This window comes from Sphaeramia orbicularis, chromosome 19 (genome assembly GCF_902148855.1).
Source record: "Sphaeramia orbicularis chromosome 19, fSphaOr1.1, whole genome shotgun sequence".
Taxonomy (NCBI): domain Eukaryota; kingdom Metazoa; phylum Chordata; class Actinopteri; order Kurtiformes; family Apogonidae; genus Sphaeramia; species Sphaeramia orbicularis.
In genome coordinates this window covers 29111175-29133114 of record NC_043975.1, presented here as the reverse complement: position 1 = coordinate 29133114, position 21940 = coordinate 29111175, and the positions used below count along the sequence as shown (strand labels likewise).

The following is a 21940-nucleotide window of genomic DNA, read 5'->3' as shown; positions in this document are numbered from 1 at the left end:
AATTTTATCTCTCGCAGGTTTTATTTTTGTCTCACTACTGTTAAGAATAAATTGTTCATATCATTTTGCTGGAATATTTATCTCTGTTACTTATGGGTTCATTTTAAACGTTGTACTGCTCACTCAGTCAGAGTTGCTTTTAACAATGCATTCCGTATTATCCATGGTTTTTATCGTAGCTGTAGTGCTAGTGGTATGTTCGGTTTTAATAATGTTTTCTCTCGTTATGACATGTTACGGAAAGCAATTTTGAATTTTATACTGTGTTTAAGTCACTCGAGAAATGTTGTGATTTTTACAATTAGGTTAACTCTGACTTTTATGCAGATTCTACACTTGTATATACACTTATACTTGTTATTGAAGATAGGGTGTGTGCATGCGTGTTGTTTTTATATTTATAACCCTTTTTTATTATTTTTTTAATGTTTATTATACTCTATGGACTGTAACTATTTACATGTTTGATACAAATAAATAAATAAATAAAATAAAATAAAATAAAATAAAAAAGTAAGTAAGTAAGTGTTTGCTCCTGGAGGATTCTGTTGGGTTTCTGTAAATTGGCTTAGAGTCTGGTTTTGACCAACTCCATATATAAAGTGTCATGAGATAACTTTTTTGTTACGATCTGGCGCTATACAAATAAAATTTGATTGATTGAATGATTTGATTGTTTTTTCCCCTGTAAGTCGCTTTGGAAAAAAGCGTCTGCCAAATGCATAAACATAAACACAAACAAACAAATAAATAAATAAAATAAATAAATAAAAATATTTTCAGTATGGACTACAACTGCTGCTGCTGATAAACAATTATGTCGTACTTGGAGAAATGTTTGTCTAAAGTCTTGACCTTATATGTGCAAATGTTGTGATGTAACTAGTTATAAAATGTAACAAATTAAGCAGGAATTAAAACAAGTTGTAGAAATCCACTCGATTTTTCCCAAAATGAATATAAAGATAGCATTGCAGCGTCTGGAGGGGTCAAATTCAAAGGGGTCCAAATCCACAAATAAATGCACCAAAGACTAATAAAAGTGGGTTTAGCAAAATATGACCCCTTTAAGAAAAAAAACCATGAATACCTGTCTTGGACTAAAAATACACTGACTTGACAATGAGTTAGACTACCCCAGGGCTCATAAAAGTCATTTAAGCCCTATTTCATCTCTTCAGAACACACAAACATCAGTCATCTACAGCTGGTAATGTTTGTGCTTTGGCTCCTTCCAGTCATGTTTCCCATTTTGGTGTCTTTTTTTCTGTTTGTTTGTTTGTTTGCTTGGAGCACTGAAACTATCAGACAATACAGAAAGACAAACCAAATGCCCCCAGGCTGTATCTGTTGTTTGCTCTCTTGTGCAGCTTTATGTCAACACTGTAAAGTACTGGTTTCTTTTTGGCTAAATTATTTTTCTTCACCTGCCAAAAATTGTACTCCCATCCTGGAAATGTAGTAAAGTAGAAATGCATCTCAGTTCTAGTACCATAACTGTTACTCTACCAGATTCATCCATGAAACTGGATCATATTACTCCAATTTTATCTGCTTTACACTGACTATTAACCCATAAAGACCCAAACATCCACCAACAAACAAAATCATCTACTGATCGAAACTGTTTAATACCTGTTAATCCATTAATCCTATCAATACATGCAAATAATTGGTGTAAAATACAGTTTGTCATCTTTTCACGACTATCAGATATGACTCATTTGGACGTTCAGATGCTTCGTAGTTACTATGGAAACACCGTCATCTTCTACCACATTGATTCACCAGTAAAACCCATGGAGTTGGATCAGTAACAGTGGATGGAGACACTTGGTTTTATGTTCAGTTGTTGATATATTTTACTAAAAAAGTCACTTTTTCTTCAGGTTTCTCCGTCTCTGATGTAATAACCCTCAACTTTAACCTGAGGGTTTATGAACATTTACATGATCAGTGAATTAACAAGCGGTGCCAGGCACGACATGTACATGACAATACATGTAAATAATTGGTGTAAAATACAGTTTGTCGTCTTTTCACGATTATCGGATATGACCCATTTGGACATTCAGAGGCTTTGTAGTTACCATGGAAACACCGTCATCTTCTACAGCATTGATTCACCAGTAAAACCCATGGAGTTGGATCAATGACAGTGGATGGAGACACTTGGTTTTATGTTTAGTTGTTGATATATTTTACTAAAAAAGTCACTTTTTCTTCAGTTTTCTCTGTCTCTGATGTAATAACCCTCACCTTTAACCTGAGGATTTATGAATATTTACATGATCAGTGAATTAACAAGCGGTGCCAGGCACGACAAACCCCGCCCCTCGCACATATTTCGCCCATTATAAGTAAATGGGAAGATTGGATTTAAAAACGGGATTTAAAAATTCATTAAAAAATTGAACTTTGACCTACTGTTCCCAAAATGTAATGAGATCCATTCTGGGTCACTAGCAATCTATAAAGTCATTTTGGTATGAATTCAACCAATACTTTCTCTGCTATAGACATGTGAAATTTCTCCTATTATAAGTAAATGGAGGGAAAAAAACGATTTAAAAAAAATTCATAACAAATTGAAACTTTCACCTACTTTTCCCAAAATGTAATGAGATCTATTCTGGGTCACTGGCAATGTATTAACAAAATTTGGTATGAAATCAACCAATAGTTTTGCTGCTACACACATTTGAAATTTTGCCCATTATAAGTAAATAGGGGAAAAAAATATTTTAAAAATTCATAAAAATTTGTACCTTTGACTTACTTTTCCAAAATATAATGAGATCTATTCTGGGTCACAGGCAATCTATAAACAAAATTTGGTATGAAATGAACTAATAGTTTTAACAAACAAACAAACAAACAAACCCCTTCGGTAAATATAGTAAAATGCATGATTTTTACTGGAAAAAAAATGCAAAATACAGAGGATAATATTATAATAAATGGTGATCAATCATTTCAGAAAGGTTAAAATAGAAAGATTTTGTCATAAAAGTAGCACTGGGTCTTTATGGGTGAATCAAATTTCAGATTCATATTACATTTTTAGTTTTGACTTTTTGAGCAATACATGGACAACCCCGATTATACAAGGGTGTCCAAACCCAGTCCTGGAGGGCTGGTATCCTGCATGTTTTAGATATTTCCCTCTTCCATCACACCTGGAAGTCATTGCATCATTATCAGGCTTCTGCAGAGCTTGGAGATAAGCTGATCATTAATTGAACCAGGTGTGGTGGAAGAGGGAAATATTTAAAACATGCAGGACCAGGTTTGGACACCCCTGCCCATAATACATCTGTGATCTGCTAACACCACACTCTTCAGGTCAATCACTTTCGGGTCCAGATCTTCTGACAAATCCAGAGCTAACCTATTGTTTCTGCCTGTTTGCGGAATGCTCTGTCTATGTCTTTATGTCTGATTCTGTTGAATCCACTGTTTTTTAGAGAAACTTTTAGCTTCGGGTATGTTGGTTTAATGACATGTTTTTTTTAAGTTATTTTAATGTTGTGTTAGATTACCATAACTATGCAGATGACACACAACTCTACATTTCAATGTCCCCAGGTGACCATAGCCCCATACAAGCACTGGGTAAATGCATGGAGCAAATATCTGAATGGGTGGGCCATAACTTTCTTCAGTTAAACAGAGAAAAAACTGAGGTAGTCGTTTTTGGACCCAAGGAGGAGCGTCTTAAAATCAGCATGCAGCTCCAGTCACTTCAGTTAAAAACCTCAGACCAGGCCAGGAATTTGGGTGTTGTCATGGATTCAGACCTGAATTTTAAAAACCACATACAAACAAAGTCAGCTTACTATCACCTCAAGAACATTTCTAGGATTAAAGGACTGATGTCGCAGCAGGACCTTGAAAAACTTGTCCATACATTTATCTTTAGTTGAGTTGACTACTGTAACAGTATCTTCTCTGGTCTGCCTAAAAAGTCTATTCGACGACTGCAACTGATCCAGAAAGCTGCTGCTCGAGTCCTCACTAAGACCAAGAGAGTGGACCACATCAGTCCAGTTCTGAGGTCTCTGCACTGGCTCCCTGTCTCTCAGAGAATAGACTTCAAAATTCTCTTGCTAGCATATAAAGCACTGAATGGTTCAGGCCCAAAATACATCAGAGACCTTCTAGTCCAGTATGAACCATCCAGACCACTCAGGTCATGTGGTGCAGGTCTGCTCTGTGTTCCCAAAGTCAGAACTAAACATAGAGAATCAGCGTTCAGTTTCTATGCTCCGTATATCTGGAACAAACTACCAGAAAATATCAGGTCTGCTGAGAGTCTGAGTTCTTTTAAGTCCAGGTTAAAGACTCACCTGTTCACTGCCGCCTTTGACCAAAAGGCTTTTGACTTTTTAAACTTTATATTCTCTTTGAAACTCTGCACTGCAACTCTTACTTTAATATGTGTGTTTTTATTTTTATTTTATTCTGTTTTTTTTTTTTTTTTTTGATTTTATGTGTTGTTTTATTACTCACTGTTTTTAATCACCTTTTATATGTTTCTTTTATAATGTTTTAAATGTGTTTCTTTTTGTTTCTTTTATTTCAATGTCCTGTGTGAAGCACCTTGAATTGCCTTGTTGCTGAAATGTGCTATACAAATAAACTTGCCTTGCCTTGTGTGATTTTAATTGCCCTTTTTATGTCTTATGCCACTATGCACTTTTATTATAAAGGACTTCGTGATTTTTATCTGTGAAAAGTGCTATAGAAATACAGTTTAATTATTTACTTCTAAAGGTCAGACACTTATTTAACCAAAACCAACTTTTGTATTTTCCACATCTATCTTTATTTTGTCTTACTATGTTTAACTGTCAAAAAAAAAAAACATAAAGATTGCAATAATGTTTGGAAATGCACAGATGTATGGGTGGGTTTTTTTGTAGATTTGCACACTCTTGACCAAATGACCTTTCTCTTCCTTGGTTTCCTCAGCGTGCACACTTCTCCAATGTCAAGTGACCACCCGTAGTCTAGCTCTAATCTGAAAATAATTTGTTTTTCTTTCTCAGGAGTATTTGTCACTTAACCTCTCAATGTGAGAATGGTTGTATTCAACAAAACTTTCAGCTAAATCCAAACCATGGCAATGTTTTTTTTTTTTTTTTTTAATCCTACATAGTTTAATTAACTCCTTATAATGCACTTTTATGTGATTTTATTTACTTTTTTTTAATATAATTCTTTCAGTTGAGGAACTCCATCATGTTAAAGTAGTTCAGATCATTGAGATGGGATCCACACCTGTAAGAAATCTTCTTCATGTGTTTCTTCAGTTCCTGCTTGGTCGTGTATTTGTCCAATGCAAACTCCATCCGAGGGGTGGAACCGAACTGAATCAAACCGACTCGCACCTGCGCGGTGGTGGCAATACATGAAAAGACATTAGATAAAGACAAAAACAGGGGGAAAACAGATACAGAGAAATTAAATAGAAAACAAACCTTATCTGGTCTGATGTCTAGAGCTTGACAGAGTTTGATTGCGTAGTGTTTGGACCTTTCAAAGCTGCCCTTCCCCACGCTGTACGACCCATCCATGAAGAAAATGATATCCATGGCTGCTGAGCACTTCATCACTTCCCATAAAAAATAAACCAAAAAAAAAAAAAAAAGAATTGAAAAGGTTTAGCACATTAGCAGCCAAGATAAAGGAATGGGTCTAAACTTATTCAGTGGCTTAACCAGTGCATTCCTGGAAAGTCTTTTCTATTGTTGTGTGGAGGCATTATGGGATTATCACGGTTAGTTATCAAATGAGCTGTTGCAGATGAAAATAATACCTTCCCATAATAAGAGAAAAATAAGCTTGGCATGCCGGAGCTCAATTTTCTTTTCCAAGCAGCCCACTCAGAAAACCATTACCAAGCAGAAACTCTCTGACATGCATGTTTGAACTCGCTGGGAGAATAATATGTTGTTGCTGACGTGTTAGAATGTGCAGCCGATCATGAAAAAAGCCATTAGACAAAAGTACACGTCTGTATGTGTCTTCATACTGAAATCACAGCCAAACTACAATCCGTTTTTGCCATTTATAAACCCATAAAGACCCAAATATCCCAAATTAAAAAACTGTTTAATACCTGTTAATCAACTAATCCTGTCAATACATGTAAATAATTGGTGTAAAATACAGTTTGTCATCTTTTCATGGTCATCTTCTACAACACTGATTCACCGGTAAAACCCATGGAGTTTCATAAATGCCAGTGGATGGAGACACTGGGTTTATGTCGAGCTAATGATATAATTTACTGAAAAAGTCACTTTTTTGTCAGTTTTCTCTGTTTTTGATATAATAACCCTCAACTTTTATCTGAGCATTTATGAAAATCTATATGATTAGTAAATTAAATATAGGAAAATGACAATAAATCACTTAAGACAGGTTAAATAGAGAGAAATGTTCATTTGGAAACTGCCACAAAAGTAGCACTGGGTCTTCATGGGTTCAATAACAAAGTGCAAAAAAATTAACATGTTGATTGTGGTATTATTTTAAATCCATGTCTTTTTTTTTTTCCTTTACAATTTTAATTTCTTTTTAATTTGTATCAGTATAATACAAAGCAATCTCCTCAAGTTGAGGAGCAAGAAAAAAACAAACAAACAAAAGAACAGAAAACAATCGAATGAAAAGAATAGCTTGTGTTGTGTGTCCCTTAATAGACATATTTTTCCCAAAATGTCAGCCATTTCCTCTTTTCTTTTTAAGGGATTTTCTTTCAACTTCAGTTTATATGTAAGGTGTTCCATGACTAGTATATCATTTATGACTGAAAGCCATTGTTTGTAACACAGAGCATCCGTCTTAAGCCAGTTCTTTGTTATGGCCCTCTCCCTGGCCACCAGGAGGATCTTGACAAAATACATTATATTGCCAAAAGTATTCACTCACCTGCCTTGACTCACATATGAATTTCAGTGCCATCCCATTCCTAGTCTATGGGGTTCAATATGACGTGGGTCCACCCTTTGCAGCTATAACAGGTTCAACTCTTCTGGGAAGGCTGTCCACAAGGTTTAGGAGTGTGTTCATGGGAATTTATGACCATTCTTCCAGAAGCGCATTTGTGAGGTCACACACTGATGTTGGACAGAAGGCCTGGCTCTCAGTCTCCGCTCTAATTCATCCCAAAGGTGTTCTATGGGGTTGAGGTCAGGACTCTGTGCAGGCCAGTCCAGTTCATCCACACCAGACTCTGTCATCCATGTCTTTATGGACCTTGCTTTGTGCACTGGTGCACAGTCATGTTGGAAGAGGAAGGGGCCGGCTCCAAACTGTTCCCACAAAGTTGGGAGCATGGAATTGTCCAAAATGTCTTGGTATGCTGAAGCATTCCCAGTTCCTTTCACTGGAACTAAGGGGCCAAGCCCAGCTCCTGAAAAACAACCCCACACCATAATCCCCCCTCCACCAAACTTTACACTTGGCACAATGCGGTCCGACAAGTATCGTTCTCCTGGCGACCACCAAACCCAGACCCGTCCATCAGATTGCCAGATGGAGAAGCGCGATTGGTCACTCAAGAGAACGCGCCTCCACTGCTCTAGAGTCCAGTGGCGGCGTGCTTTACACCACTGCATCCGGCGCTTTGCATTGCACTTGGTGATGTATGGCTTGGATGCAGCTGCTCGGCCACGGAAACCCATTCCATGAAGCTCTCTGCGCACTGTTCTGGAGCTAATCTGAAGGCCGCATGAAGTTTGGAGGTCTGTAGCCATTGACTCTGCAGAAAGTTGGCGACCTCTTCGCACCATGCGCCTCAGCATCCGCTGACCCCGCTCCGTCAGTTTACGTGGCCTACCACTTCGTGGCTGAGTTGCTGTCGTTCCCAAACACTTCCACTTTCTTATAATACAGCTGACAGTTGACTGTGGAATATTTAGGAACCAGGAAATTTCACGACTGGATTTGTTGCACAGGTGGCATCCTATCACAGTTCCACGCTGGAATTCACTGAGCTCCTGAGAGCGACCCATTCTTTCACAAATGTTAGTAAAAGCAGTCTGCATGCCTAGGTGCTTGATTTAATACACCTGTGGCCATGGAAGTGATTGGAACACCTGATTCTGATTATTTGGATGGGTGAGCCAATACTTTTGGCAATATAGTGTATCTGTGTCCTTTATGCACCGTTTTTTTCCAAATGTCCGAGGCAAAGACCAAGACAAGAATTCTGGATTACATATCCCAACACATTACAGAGAGCGGAGTGAACCTTCCCCCAGAAGGGCTGAATATTTGTGCATTTCCAAAACGTGTGTGTGTGTGTGTGTGTGTGTGTGTGTGTGATCTGAATCCATGTGATTACAAAGTCTCCAACATGGCTGTTGAGTATTCATCTGTTTACTTTAAACTTTAGGTGTGATGAAATAACGAATTAGATTTTTCTGATTAAATTCTCTCCATTTAGGTGATTGTGATGTTGATTGGTGTGTTTGCCACATATTATACCATATCCCCTCTGGGATCTCCTCATCCAGCTCTCTTTCCCTTTTGTATCCATGTTTTTAATCATTTGTTTAGTATAAGTATCCTGGAAACACTCACTCTCTCCTGCTGAGTTGATTTTGTTGATGGTTTCATGGCTGGTGTGGATCTCCTGCACTGAGACGCCCCGCTGAACTAGGAGGGACAACAATGGAGACATCAGTCAAACGTGCATCCTCACACAAACATTACACACCTAAGAAAATGGGAATACAACACTTACTTACACTTTGTAATTCCATGCCTCAGTGAATCAAAAATAATGAACAAAGAAAAAAGGCAAATATTTCCCTTTCCAGTCATCAAGCATCAGATAAGACATGATTGACTTTAACTCTTTATAGGGGCACTCACAGAAATACTCTGAATTCAAGTTTTCAACCTTACTGTGTTATTGGATGACATAAGACTTTATTGCTTTTGTGAAATTAAAAAAAAAAAAAATGTTATGTAGAAAATAAAGGTTAATGTAGTTACCATATTTGGTTCCTTACCCATAAGTGCCAAGTATATATAAAAAATACAAGAAAACACATGTAAGGTGAAAGGGACATGAATTTTAGAACATTAGACCGACATAAGTGCTGATCCAGACAATATCTCTATTTTTTTTTGACTGAAGATCTCAAAACAATATGAGATTTTTTTATTTATTTATTTTTTTTTTTTTACAGGAAGCAGTTTGCAAAGAGGGCGGGATGTTCTTCATGCATACAGAGTATTCACTTGAAAAAAAGGTTTACAAGCAGAGGATTGAAGACAGTTTGACTGGTGCAGTTAAAGTCTTATAGTTTGGATTTTTATCAGTTTTTATTGCTGTTTAGTCTTTCAGTTTGGTTCATGATTTCAGTAATGAATGCATGACTAGTTTTGGTTTTATATTCTGAGAAACTGTCTAGTTTTAACAGAGTTTTATTGAGTTTCGATAGTTTTAGTTTTTTTGGGTATGCTGAAAAATTTAGGATGCAAGAAATGTATTGTCTCTGTTTTAGAGTGTTTTTATTAGGATAAATAGGTGTAGCAACCACAGCGCAAATGGAAGGAAGAAACCAAAGAAAAGCCGATTATACCTGTAATTCTACTTTTAGGTTTTTAACTGTTCATTGTTGTTTTTATTCAGTTTTTCACAGTTTTATTTTTCTTTCACAGCTGTGGTTACTAGAGGTTTAAGAAAATATTCCATATATCTCAATATTTCATTTCACGATACTGTATCAATATTAAAAAGTACTGTATGCATATTTTTTAGATATTTAGTCAAATGCAGACTTGGCAGAGGTTCATTTTTGTTCTTAGGTTTCTTTTTTGTTTATATTTTTAGGAATCCTGCAAGCTCTTTTATTTATAATTGAATATGAACATTTGAGCAGAATCTTAAACTATAATAATGATGTAAACAATAATTTTATTCATTTATAGATTTATGTATTTTTGTATGTGGGTTTTTTGTATTGGTAAAGCCAGATAAAATTTAACTTTAAATGCTTTACAGTTCACTCATAGAAACACTCTGAAATTCAAAATTTCAATCTTAGTGTGTTATTGGAGGAGATAAGATTTTATTACTTTTGTGAAATTATTCAAAATGTTTTATTGTTATGTAGAAAATCAAGGTCAGTGAAGTTACCGTATTTGGTTCTTACCTGTAAGTGGCAAACAAAAAAAATCAAAGAAGTATAAAAACACATGTAAGGTGAAAAGAAAATCCCTTTTATAGCATTAGACCAACATAAGTGCTGATCCACACCCCTGTCCACTTCCACATTATCCCTTTGAACATCATTCCTTACATTAGTACCATTACTTCATGGTACCTAACAAAGCAGGTACACTCACTGTTTATGCAGAGGTGGACCTTACAGACCCTGTAGACCACATTGGACCTGAGATTGTTGACTCACTGTTCTCACTGGAACTGTTGATGTCACTGTCTTGTAATGTATGTGGAAATTACCAAAAATAGTCACTCCAACTTTATGGGCAACAGTGTAATGATATAATAACAAATCTACCTGTTATAGTTTCTCTGTTTGATAGTATAGGAAACTATGCACATTTATTTACAGTTATGTAGGGAAATATTAAAGGAAAGACTTGCCTTACAATAGTCTATACCAGGGGTGTCAAACTCATTTTCTTTCAGGGGCTACATTCAGCTAAATTTGATCTGAAGTGGATTGAACCAGTAAAATAATAACATAATATTATATAAATATTATCGACTCCAAACTTTTCTGTGTTTTAGAGCGAAAAAAGTAAATTTACATTATGAAAAGGTTTACATCTACAAACTATCCTTTCAAAAGATGAGAATTACATGAACAAACTGAAAAAATAAGTGTAATTTTAACAATATTCGGCCTCAGTTTATCATTTACACATGTGCATTATAACTTACAGATCACAGTGGATCTACAAACACACAAAACATGTAGTAAGAAACAGAATCTTGTTAAAATTGTACTTACTTCTCTTAAGACATTTCAGGTTGTTCATATTTGCTCAGGTTTTTGCGAAATTATACTTTGTTTTAGTGTAAATACGTGAAAATATTTACATTTACAAAGAGAAAAAATTGGTGTTGTCATTATTTATATGTTATTATGATTGTATTTTACTGAATCCTGCCTAATTGGGATTGAATTGGTCTGAATGTGGAACCTGAAATGAAAGGATTGTTAATTTCTTAGTGTAATTTTTGCATTTCACAATTTCATCCCAAGGGCCGAACTGGACCCTTTGGCAGACCGGATTTGGCCACATGTTTGACACCTGTAGTCTATACTATAGTTTATATCATAATAATCTGTTTTCCCACTGGCAACCTTAACGTATTACAAAAGAGGATACATCCAGGAGCCCATATTCTGATGTGTAAACCCTTTCCTGTTTAGCCACATTCAAAAAGGATCAAATGTGAGCCTTGGGATAAATGAAGTGAAATAATAAATGGGATGTTATTCCTGAAGCCAGTCCAGTTCAGTGGCTCCCTCTTGACCCCATCTGGGATGGATCATTAAGTATTGAAAGCTAATGTGAGTAGACAAGTGAATATAACCACTCTTGTGTTTCCATTCAGTGAAAGGATGCTGCTCTATTCAGGCACATGTACATCCCTAACAGAAGGGAGGGACATGTGATTTCCTGTTCAGAAACCACGTGAACACACCTCGTTGTCCGTGGTAACCCCAGCAGGTCACCGAGGCGTTTGTCCTCCACGGAGAGGCAGCGCTTGAGTGATTTTACAAACATGCATCCCCACTCTCTGAACAGCACAGCCCCTGTCTTGAATAAAAATACCCACAGATAAAGGGTGACAGAGTGTTGCATTTATTTAGTGCCTGCCAGATATTTAGAGGAGGCCATACATCTGGTGGTGACTTTTTCAAGTGTCAAGACCGAAACTATGAAGACAAAGAAGAGGAACATCAATGAGAGGATTCATGTGCAAAGGCCAGTTTAGCTTTAACACTGACTTCACCCTTCTATTGTCTTCATGTTGTGCTGTGGGGTTAAGTACACTGTGGACAGTTTATCACAACCAAACAATAAAAACAAAGACAATATATGACATTAGTTACTACAATAGATCTGCTGTTCTGTGAGGCAGGGGTCACCAACCCTGGTCCTCAAGATCTACTATCCTGTATGTTTCAGACGTTTCCCTCTTCCAACACACCTGATGGTTGTTATCAGGCTTCTGCAGCGCTTAATGATAGGCTGATCATTTGAATCAGGTGTGTTGGAAGAGGGATACATCTAAAACATGCAGGATAGTAGATCTCCAGGACCAAGGTAGGTGACCCCTGGTGTAAGGTGTATGATTGAAGCAGAATGAATTGTGTAACATGTATATCATTAGCCTCATAGCATATACTATATAGACAAAAGTATTGGGACATGTTGAATTCAGGTGTTTCTTTTCTAGGGTACAAAACAATATAATAATAAGATAATATAATAGCAATATATAATATAATATATATAATATGTAATACGGCTAAAATTTGCTTAGAGGTCTTATTTATGTCTTTGTGCAAAAGAAATCAATATAAGTGAATCCCCAAAGGAACTTTGTGTTGGTAAATGCAAGTTCTGCAAATTTACAGGATTTCAGTTCTGTTGCAACATGTTGATGGTCATACGAACTATGTTTTCAGCTCAAAAATGTCCAGTTTCATCACAATTAATGCTATATTTTCATGTCACAAATGGCCAAGTTATATTTGAACTGAATTTACCTGAAAAACAAATATTCTATTCTTTAAATTCCCCAGTTTTTCTTACAAGATTCTATCCTACATATCACGTTTTATTTTTACAGGTTGCAGTATGGAGTATGGTGCTGATCCATCCTGCTTATGTTACGCCAATACATACATTAGGAATGTCACACGTCACTTTTTAAATAAACAGTTTTCTAATAATAAGCATTTTTATGAAGAAATAACAATTCTATATTGTTATTTACTCTTTAGTATGATGATAAACTATACAATAAATAATTCTGATCCTAGTTTTTGCACAGTGATCATTTGTGGAAACGGTGACATGGCTGCCGAGCATCAGTATGATGGGATCTGTAACAACCATGTCACATCCGTCCACTGCCACATTTTGTGTTTTTGTGTCAGCTGTTATTGTTTTAGATCCACAATACTAACATTTATGAATAAGAGGAGAATTAGCAATAGTAAGTCTATAAGTTTATTACTAATAAAGTACTCGTACTGACCAGATCATCATGGGTAATGTCACGTCCGTCCACCAGCAAAAGTTTTCACATACACGTGCTATTCAAAATCCAATATTTCTGAAAATAGAGCTTCCACTGTCAAATAATATCAGTAGTCTGTGCACAAATGGATTAGCATTATTTCAACACAGTTCTATGCATTTCTAACAACTTGGTTTTTTTTTGTGACAATAATGGCCACTCATTCGACCCCCTAAGTAAATTTTAGCCGAATAATATAATAATAATGACAAATGTCCTAATATATGGTAAATGGACTGCAGTTCTACACGTCCCAGTCTGCTCTGCTGCTGCCCTCTCTCACCTCATCAGTGACATGAGTTTCACCTGTTGCTGACAGGTGCATGTATGTAATCAGTGGGCCAGCACATACGCAGCTCCTGCTCTGCTCCTCATTGCCACATATTGTCCATGGATCATCCCAACCCTCTAGCGTTCTCATCTGTTCCTGTGATTCTGTTGCTGACTTGGTCTGCTTTTGACTCCGTCTCCGCCCTGGTTACCCGACCCGCTTTCTGTCCCTGGTTCTGAGAACTGTGTTTTGGATCTTCCAGGTATTTGACTCCGCCTGCTCCGACCACGTCTCTTCACCTTAGTCCTGGTGACCTGACCTGTCTTCTGCCTGTGACTCTGAGTTCTGGGTTTTCCTGGTTTTGACTCTGCCTGGCCCGACCACGTCTCTTCGCCTGTCTCCTTGTTGACCTACCTGCCTTCAGTTCTGGACCACATCTCTTCACCTGCTCCCTGATTTACTCACTGTGCTCATCCGAGGGCTGTGCAATTAATCGAAATTCAATTACGATTTTGATTATTACACTTAAAACTGGATTTAAGGACTGAGCTGATTTGACAGTCAAACTTGAGATCAGCATCCACTTTAACGTAACAAACCTTGGCGTTAAAGTGGATGCTGATCTCAAGTTTGACTGTCAAATCAGTTCAGTCCTTAAATCCAGTTTTTCCAGCTGAGGCAGGTGGCCAAAATTAAACCAATTATCTCCAGGCAGCACTTTGAAATAGCCATCCATGCTTTTGTGACCACTAGGCTCGATTATTGTAATGGTCTTTATGTGGGGGCTAGTGGTTCCTCCATCGCCCATCTTCAGATGGTGCAAAACGCTGCTGCACGTCTTTTAACCGGCACACGTAAACAAGAGCACATTTCCCCCATTTTAGCCTCACTCCACTGGCTGCCCATCATACATTTTAGGATCCATTTTAAAATTCTTCTATTTACTTTTAAATCCCTAAATGGCCTCGCACCACCCTACCTCTCTGAGCTGCTGCAGCTTTATATGCCCCCCTGCTCTCTCAGGTCAGCTGACCAACTGCTCCTGAGTGTACCAAAAACTGTGCACAAGTTCAGGGGTGACCATGCCTTTGCTGCAGCAGCTCCTAAACTATGGAACCATCTGCCTCTCCATATCAGACAGGCCTCCTCTCTGTCCGTTTTTAAATCCCTTCTTAAAACCCATTTTTTTCTCCTTGGCTTTTGAAACCGTGTGAGATGTTTGAGGGTATTATCTTTATTACCTCCGCCAAGGAGGTTATGTTTTTGCCAGGGTTTGTTTGTTTGTTTGTTTGTTTGTTTGTTTGTTTGTCTGTCTGTCCGTTAGTGTGCAACATAACTCAAAAAGTTATGGACAGATTTGGATGAAATTTTCAGGGTTGGTTGGAAATGGGATAAGGAAGAAATGATTAAATTTTGGTGGTGATCGGGGGGGGGCCACGGGGGGGCCACTGATCAGCCTTGGCAGAGGTCTGCGCTCTCCGAGTGCTTCTAGTTTATATATGTTTCTATCTGGTTTAACTGCTGGTTAACTGGTTACCTCCGCCAAGGAGGTTATGTTTTTGCCAGGGTTTGTTTGTTTGTCTGTCTGTCTGTCTGTTTGTCTGTCCGTTAGTGTGCAACATAACTCAAAAAGTTATGGACAGATTTGGATGAAATTTTCAGGGTTTGTTGGAAATGGGATAAGGAAGAAATGATTAAATTTTGGTGGTGATCGGGGGTGGGGGGGCCCACAGGGGGGGCGCAGACCACAAAATTTCATCCAAATCTGTCCATAACTTTTTGAGTTATGTTGCACACTAACAGACAGACAGACAGACAGACAGACAGACAGACAGACAAACAAACAAACCCTGGCAAAAACATAACCTCCTTGGTGTGGGGGGGCCCACGGGGGAGGCCACTGATCAGCCTTGGCGGAGGTCTGCGCTCTCTGAGTGCTTCTAGTTCTGTATTTTTTTTATTTGGTAGTGGTTAGTTGTTCTTATTCATCTATTCTATTTATTTGTTTATTTTATTTATATTGTTGTTTTTAATTGTATGGCTTTTAATCTATTCTTGTATTGGTTTTATTTGGGTTTTATTTATTCTTCTGTATAGCACTTTTTTTTTTGCTTTTTGTACAGTTTCTATGTCTTTAAATCTATTCTGTATTTTATACTTCTATTTTGGTTTTAATTTTTCTTCTGTACAGCACTTTGGTCCACTGCAGTTGTTTTACAGTGCTTAACAAATAAAGCTGGATTGGATTGGACTTAACGATTACGAAAATAATGTAATTGAGAAAAAAATGATTATTAATTTTGAGTTGTTTTAATTCACGTGCACGCAAGCTACCATGAGCTGCTCCACCCTGCCCCCCTCTAAAATGCAACTGCCAGCTAGCCAGCAGGTCCACCCCACCAGGAAAGTTGTACCTAGCAGTCTTGAAAAATGGCAGGAGAATCACAGCAGAAGCGCTTGGTAAACAAAAAAGGCAAGTCCAATTCAGTTGCATGGAATCAGTTGCTCAGAGAAACCTTTTTCAGTATTTACTTAATGTTGCGTATTGTTGAATGCGTGGTGTGACACTGTGGCTTAATGTTGGTTTTCTGTGCGGCGCATGGTTGTTGCGTTGTAGTGCACAATGTGTGTATTCTATAGATGGCTGATGTATACAGAAGGCCTTAACTGAAACCTCACGGCACGCCACTGAATATATATATATATATATATATATATATATATATATATATATATATATATATATATATATATATATAAAATTCACCTTGTTTCATACTACACTGAACATACTTAAATTTATAATTTGCACTTTAAGTGAGTTTTTTTTTTTTAATTTATTTATTTTTTTATTGCTACAGTTCTATGGCAAGTCTATAGCAGTTTAATTACAGTGCACTATTTGTTTACAAAAGGAAACATACTTGAATTTACAGTATACTTAATTGCATTCAAAGATTTGTTTTGTTTCATACAAAAGTGAACATACTTTGTTTTAGTGTTTAAAAGCTTATTTATGTTTAAAGAGTATATTTTACATTGTATTGCAAGGAAAAAAACAACTTTAACGTTAACAAATAATCATTTTTAATAATCGTGCTTTCAATTATTGCAAAAATAATCGTGATTATTGTTTTTTTTTTTCTATAATCGAGCAGCCCTAGCTTATCCTATCTCAGTGTTGTGTGTCTTCTGTAAAGCCATTTCTAAACTGATTGTGTTGCCTGGTGTACTGCATTTCGGCCCTAACTAAACCCTTCACAATATAGCTCTTTTTTTTTTTCTCCTCTTTTTCTCTCTCTTTTTTTTTTTTTATATATACTGAACAACAAAAGAAACGCAAGTATGTTTCGGTATTGGTTTATATGGGAGTTTTATTATGAATATTGGTTTCATATGAGATATTTATATCCAGCTGTGAAATGTACAGTGGGTCTCTCTTGCTGTCCTCGTAGCACTGAGTTGATGGTCACGGAGATGGGCCAAGCGAATATGGTGATCCTGATTACGGGTGGTCACACGTGGTCTTCCGGATCTTGGTCTGTCCCGAGTGGTCCCTGTGTCACGGAATTGTGTCCTCAGCCTACTGATGGTGGACTCGTGCACTTGCAGACGTCTGGCAACATTGCGAGCCGTTAAACCAGCATCAAGCATTCCAATGGCGCGTTCTCTCAGATTATCGTTAAGGCGAGGCATCGTGGTAATGCAGTAACTTTTGAATCTTACCATTTCTTTTTATAGCCCCCGGATAAACAAAGGGAATTGCCACTCCCATTTGTTGCTCACACTACCATATCACTCAAAACGTACCGCACCTCTGATACTTTGTACACGTGCTCAACACCACTCGTGGTCGTGTTTGCCTGCAAACACACGCTCCAGTGGTTACAACTCACTTATTGTAATGTGTATCTCAGTTGACAACTCAACAGGACAGCTGATCGCTTGCCTAAATTAACGACCAAAACTTGCGTTTCTTTTGTTGTTCAGTATATATATAGCTCTATAATATAGCTCTTTTCCACACCATCATGGTGCCCAAAGCACTTAACAAAGCCTCACATTCACCCATCCACGCACACACTCATCCACCAATGGGTGGCTACCAGTAGGGCCTCTACTGGTAGCAATTTAGGGTTCAGTGTCTTGCCCAAGGACACTTCTAAATGTGGAGAACCCTAACCAAGGATTTGGACCACTGACCCTTCAGTCACTGGACGACCCACTCTACCAACTGAGCCACAGCCGCCCACAATAGAGTTTTAAATTCAGTTTTATTTGTACAGCCTGATATCACAACAAGGTCGCCGCACAGGGCTTTACAGAATTTATTAAATATGAAAATAAGCAAACAGTTAAATAATTAGTTAGGTAAACAGTTGAAGCAAATGGATTAATGTCCATCACCTGTCCTTCTCAGCAAGGAAGAACTCCCAAAAACCCAGCGGGAAAAGAGAAACCTCAGGGAGAACCCCAGTGAAGGACAGATCCACTCCCATGGACGGACAGGCTGCAGATGTGACCAGGACTGACGGACATCCATGTGCTGACGTATATTGTGATAAATATCATTGCATTGGTTAGTTTGGTTTAAATTGTTATCTTTAATTCCAAAATGCCTCAGAGATGTTTTTTTCTTAATTTCTTTCAACGTTCATTTTTTTTTCCATGACTAAGACTTTAAATGTTCTACCTCTAATTTTCTAAACTATTTATTATGCTCTGACTGTAAATAATAATTTTCTACCACAACTAAACCGTCTACTTTCTTCACATCTTCATTTTAATGGGAAAATCTCCTATTAAAATTAAAAAAAGAAATATTGATATTTATGAACTATACTGACAAAAATATTGGGACACATCATGGCTATAGCTCATAAGTTGTCCTGTTCATGCTGATTTGAGATAAAAAAAACAAACAAACATCAATATTAATAACCAATATGATATTTATCACAATATAAAACTATATTATGACATTTGTCATCACTGTTTTGTATTCCAGACACCTGAATTCAATGTGTACCAAAACTTTTATCCATATAATGTTTGACTTCGACTATTATGCTGAAAAAGGATAACGATATAGTGTATAGGAATAAAAGGATGAAGGTTGTGGTAAATGCTGACAAGAAAGAAATGCAGTCCAACATCCAGCAGAAATGTGAGAGCAGACAGAATAATGAGCTGAATGAGTCACCTCTCATCTATGTCTCTCCAGTTGATCCTTAAAGGCAGCAACGATTTACTGTATTTATTGAGATAAATGTAAGTGTCTCCTTGTTTGTTTTTTGACCTGTCAGGAGAATTTTGCATAAAACTACTGACTGAACTTTGGCTGAGGATGAACCCATTAGAGTTTACAGCTGATCCAGCAAACGAGATATATCCTGCATTTGTTTTCACTCTTTTTATTGAAAGATAGGCCATTTGATTGGGTATTTTAGGTGCTTTTTGATGTGCCCTACCTTTAAGAGACCTTAATAATTTATGTGAATAGAAAATACAGTATATATACAGTATAATGTGATACAATCCTGCTTTTCTTCTCTAAGGTTTAAATACCTTTTAGGTGTTGACAGTTGGCAGTACCTTCTAGTAAATCACAGTGCGTGGGAGGTTTCTGTCGGTGCCAGCCTGACCTCATATGCCTACTTAAAACTTCCAGACAGCATTTGCAGATGAATAGTAATGCACCGGAGGATAAAAATGATTGTATTTTAAGGAAAAGTATCGCAAAACATTAATGTGAAGTGGAGTAAATATAATACTGGCCTGTCAAATATTGTATAAAATATAAATTAGATCACATTTCTGATCAGTAAATAGATTTTAAGGGAAGGGTAGCTGGACTCATGAGTTGTGTTCATCATTACAACAAATATGATTGGTTAAAAAACTAAAAAAAAATGGCGTCAATTATTAGCTAGAGCTCTAATAATAATCAGATACAAATAAAAGTGTGTCCAAAAATACAGGCCAAGTAAAAAATAACATGAATAAACTTCTAGTGTCTCATTTAATGTGCTGCCAGTTAAGTACAATGTTCACTTCTACATGTTTAACCCTTTCATGCATAGTGGTCACTACAGTGGACAGTTCTTCTCCAGCTGTTCTCTTGTATATTCATGGGTTTTGTTGTTTTAGTTCCATATCAGCCAACACAGTGGACACTTATGCACCATCACAAACACTGCAATTCATACAATCACTGTAACTTTGCTGTTCTAAATAAACCTGATCTGCACTAACATGTTTTAGTGTAAATCAATTGCTAATTGTTAATAGACTGTAATTAACAGTTTTATGGAAAAATAAAAGTTTGTTTTTTTTTTGTTTTTTTTGCATATCCTCCTGAAATCCAGCAATGCCTTTTTGTCCTCTGTAGGGGACAAAAGTTTCACAGTTTTACTTTAAAAAATGCTGTGCATTGTAAGGGACATTCCATTAAAAAATCAATAAATAAATAAAAATAATTTTAAAAATGTATCTGAAAAAACTGTTGCATTATGCAGTTTCCAATCAAGACAGATTTTTAATGTAAAAAAGCTAAAACTGTCAATTTCCTGGGTCTCAGGAGAATATTATATCCATGAAATGAGTAATAACTAATATTAGAGTATGATAAAATGTGAGAAAACAGTAGCAACTTAGCAATTAGCGGCATTAAAAATGTTTTTATTTCATAGTTTTCACACAGTATATCACTTTCTGATGGTAATTTTTTAAATAAATGTTTCTTTGCTTCAAAACTTAAATGCATGGTGTCAAGCTGAGTGGACATTTTTGTAACTCCACGAAAAATAGGTTCATTAAAAAAAAAAAAAAAAAAAATCGGTTGTATTGTTTTTTTTTCATGACTAAAGAGGAATAAAAACACTCAAGAAAAAATACTAAGGTTCTCATAATTCATACATGAAAGGGTTAATTTTATACATTCAACACTATCATTCAATACAGTAGTAGAACATAGTCAGTTTTTATGAAAATTATTAACCTATCACCATAAAAGAATATTTGCATCACTAGGCACTAATATATTTGTTCTTTGTATTACTTTTGTTTCATTTTTGGCAAAAAAAAAAAAAAGAATAAAATCCGGTCAGCCTCCGACCCCTGCTTCCCCCCTCCTTATTTCATGAAATGGTTTGGTCCATGTGTCAGCGTTCCTAGCTGATGCAAGTAAATATACTTCCATCTGATTAGTGAAACTATATTTTATTTGTATTGGTATGAGTGGGAAAAAAATCAAATAGTTGTCATTAAAAAAAACATAATTAAAATATAAAAGATGGCTGTACCTTTCTCATCAATCTTGCATGAAATTATAAAATCTATTGGAAGCAGAATATTGATCCATGCCTGCACAGAGTTATATTTTCATATTTTTATTGTTTGCATGGTTTGTGGCATTGAAGCGGTGGGGCCCAAAGTGATATTTTTTTCACAGGGCTCTATATCTGTGGCTCAAGGACTACTATTTCATAGGATTTACTGAGCCAAAGTTTCAGAGGGCTTGTGTTGCTGCTGACTTTAACCCATAAAGACCCAGTGCTACTTTTAAGTGATTTATCACCATTTATTTATATTATCTTCTGTATTTATCAGCCTAAAGCAGGTATTTTTCTATATTTAATGTATTGATCATGTAGATGTTTGTAAAAGCTCAGATTAAAGTTGAAGGTTATTATATCAAAAGCAGAGAAAACTGCAGAAAAAGTGACTTTTTCAGTAAAATAGTTCATTAACTGAACATAAAACAAGCATTTCCATCCACTGTCATTGATCCAACTCCATGGGTTTTACTGGTGAGTTAATGTTATAGAAGATGACGGTGTTTCCATGGTAACTACAGAGGCTCTGAATGTCCAAGTGAGTCATACGCTCTAAAAAATGATAAGCTGGTTCAACATAAAAAAAATTGGGGCAACAATTTCCATTAATCTTTTTAAGATTAATGGATTAATTAATTAATTAATTAATTAATCTTCTCTTCTATCTATCTTTCTATCTAAAATCTATCTTTTTAAGATTAATGGATTAATTAATTAATTAATTAATGTATCAGCCTAAAAGGGCACATGTCACCCCCTTACTCATTGAGTTACACTGGCTACCCATAGCTGCCCGCATCAAATTAAAATCTTTAATCCTAGCCTACAAAATTCTCAGTGGGTCTGCTCCTGTCTACTTAGGTGCACTAATAAAAGCTTATGTCGCCCCACGACCACTACGCTCGTCTGGGGAACGTAGTCTGGTGGTCCCCAGACCTTGTACAAGACAATCCAGGCTCTTTTCATGGGTCGTTCCACGTTGGTGGAACGCTCTACCAAGTGCTACAAGAACAGAGTCAT

General features: G+C 36.7%; 1 protein-coding gene across 1 annotated transcript in view; it reads right to left on the bottom strand.

The window, feature by feature from the left end:
• vwa2 (von Willebrand factor A domain containing 2) overlaps nt 1-21940 on the bottom strand; it is a 72141-nt gene that overhangs the window by 25113 nt on the left and 25088 nt on the right. Inside the window, exons 3-5 of the mRNA XM_030163218.1 lie at nt 8596-8670; nt 5484-5617; nt 5284-5393 (exon numbers count right to left, since the gene is read on the bottom strand). Coding sequence (XP_030019078.1) covers nt 5284-5393; nt 5484-5617; nt 8596-8670 — 319 coding nt within the window. The remainder of the gene's footprint in view (nt 1-5283; nt 5394-5483; nt 5618-8595; nt 8671-21940) is intronic.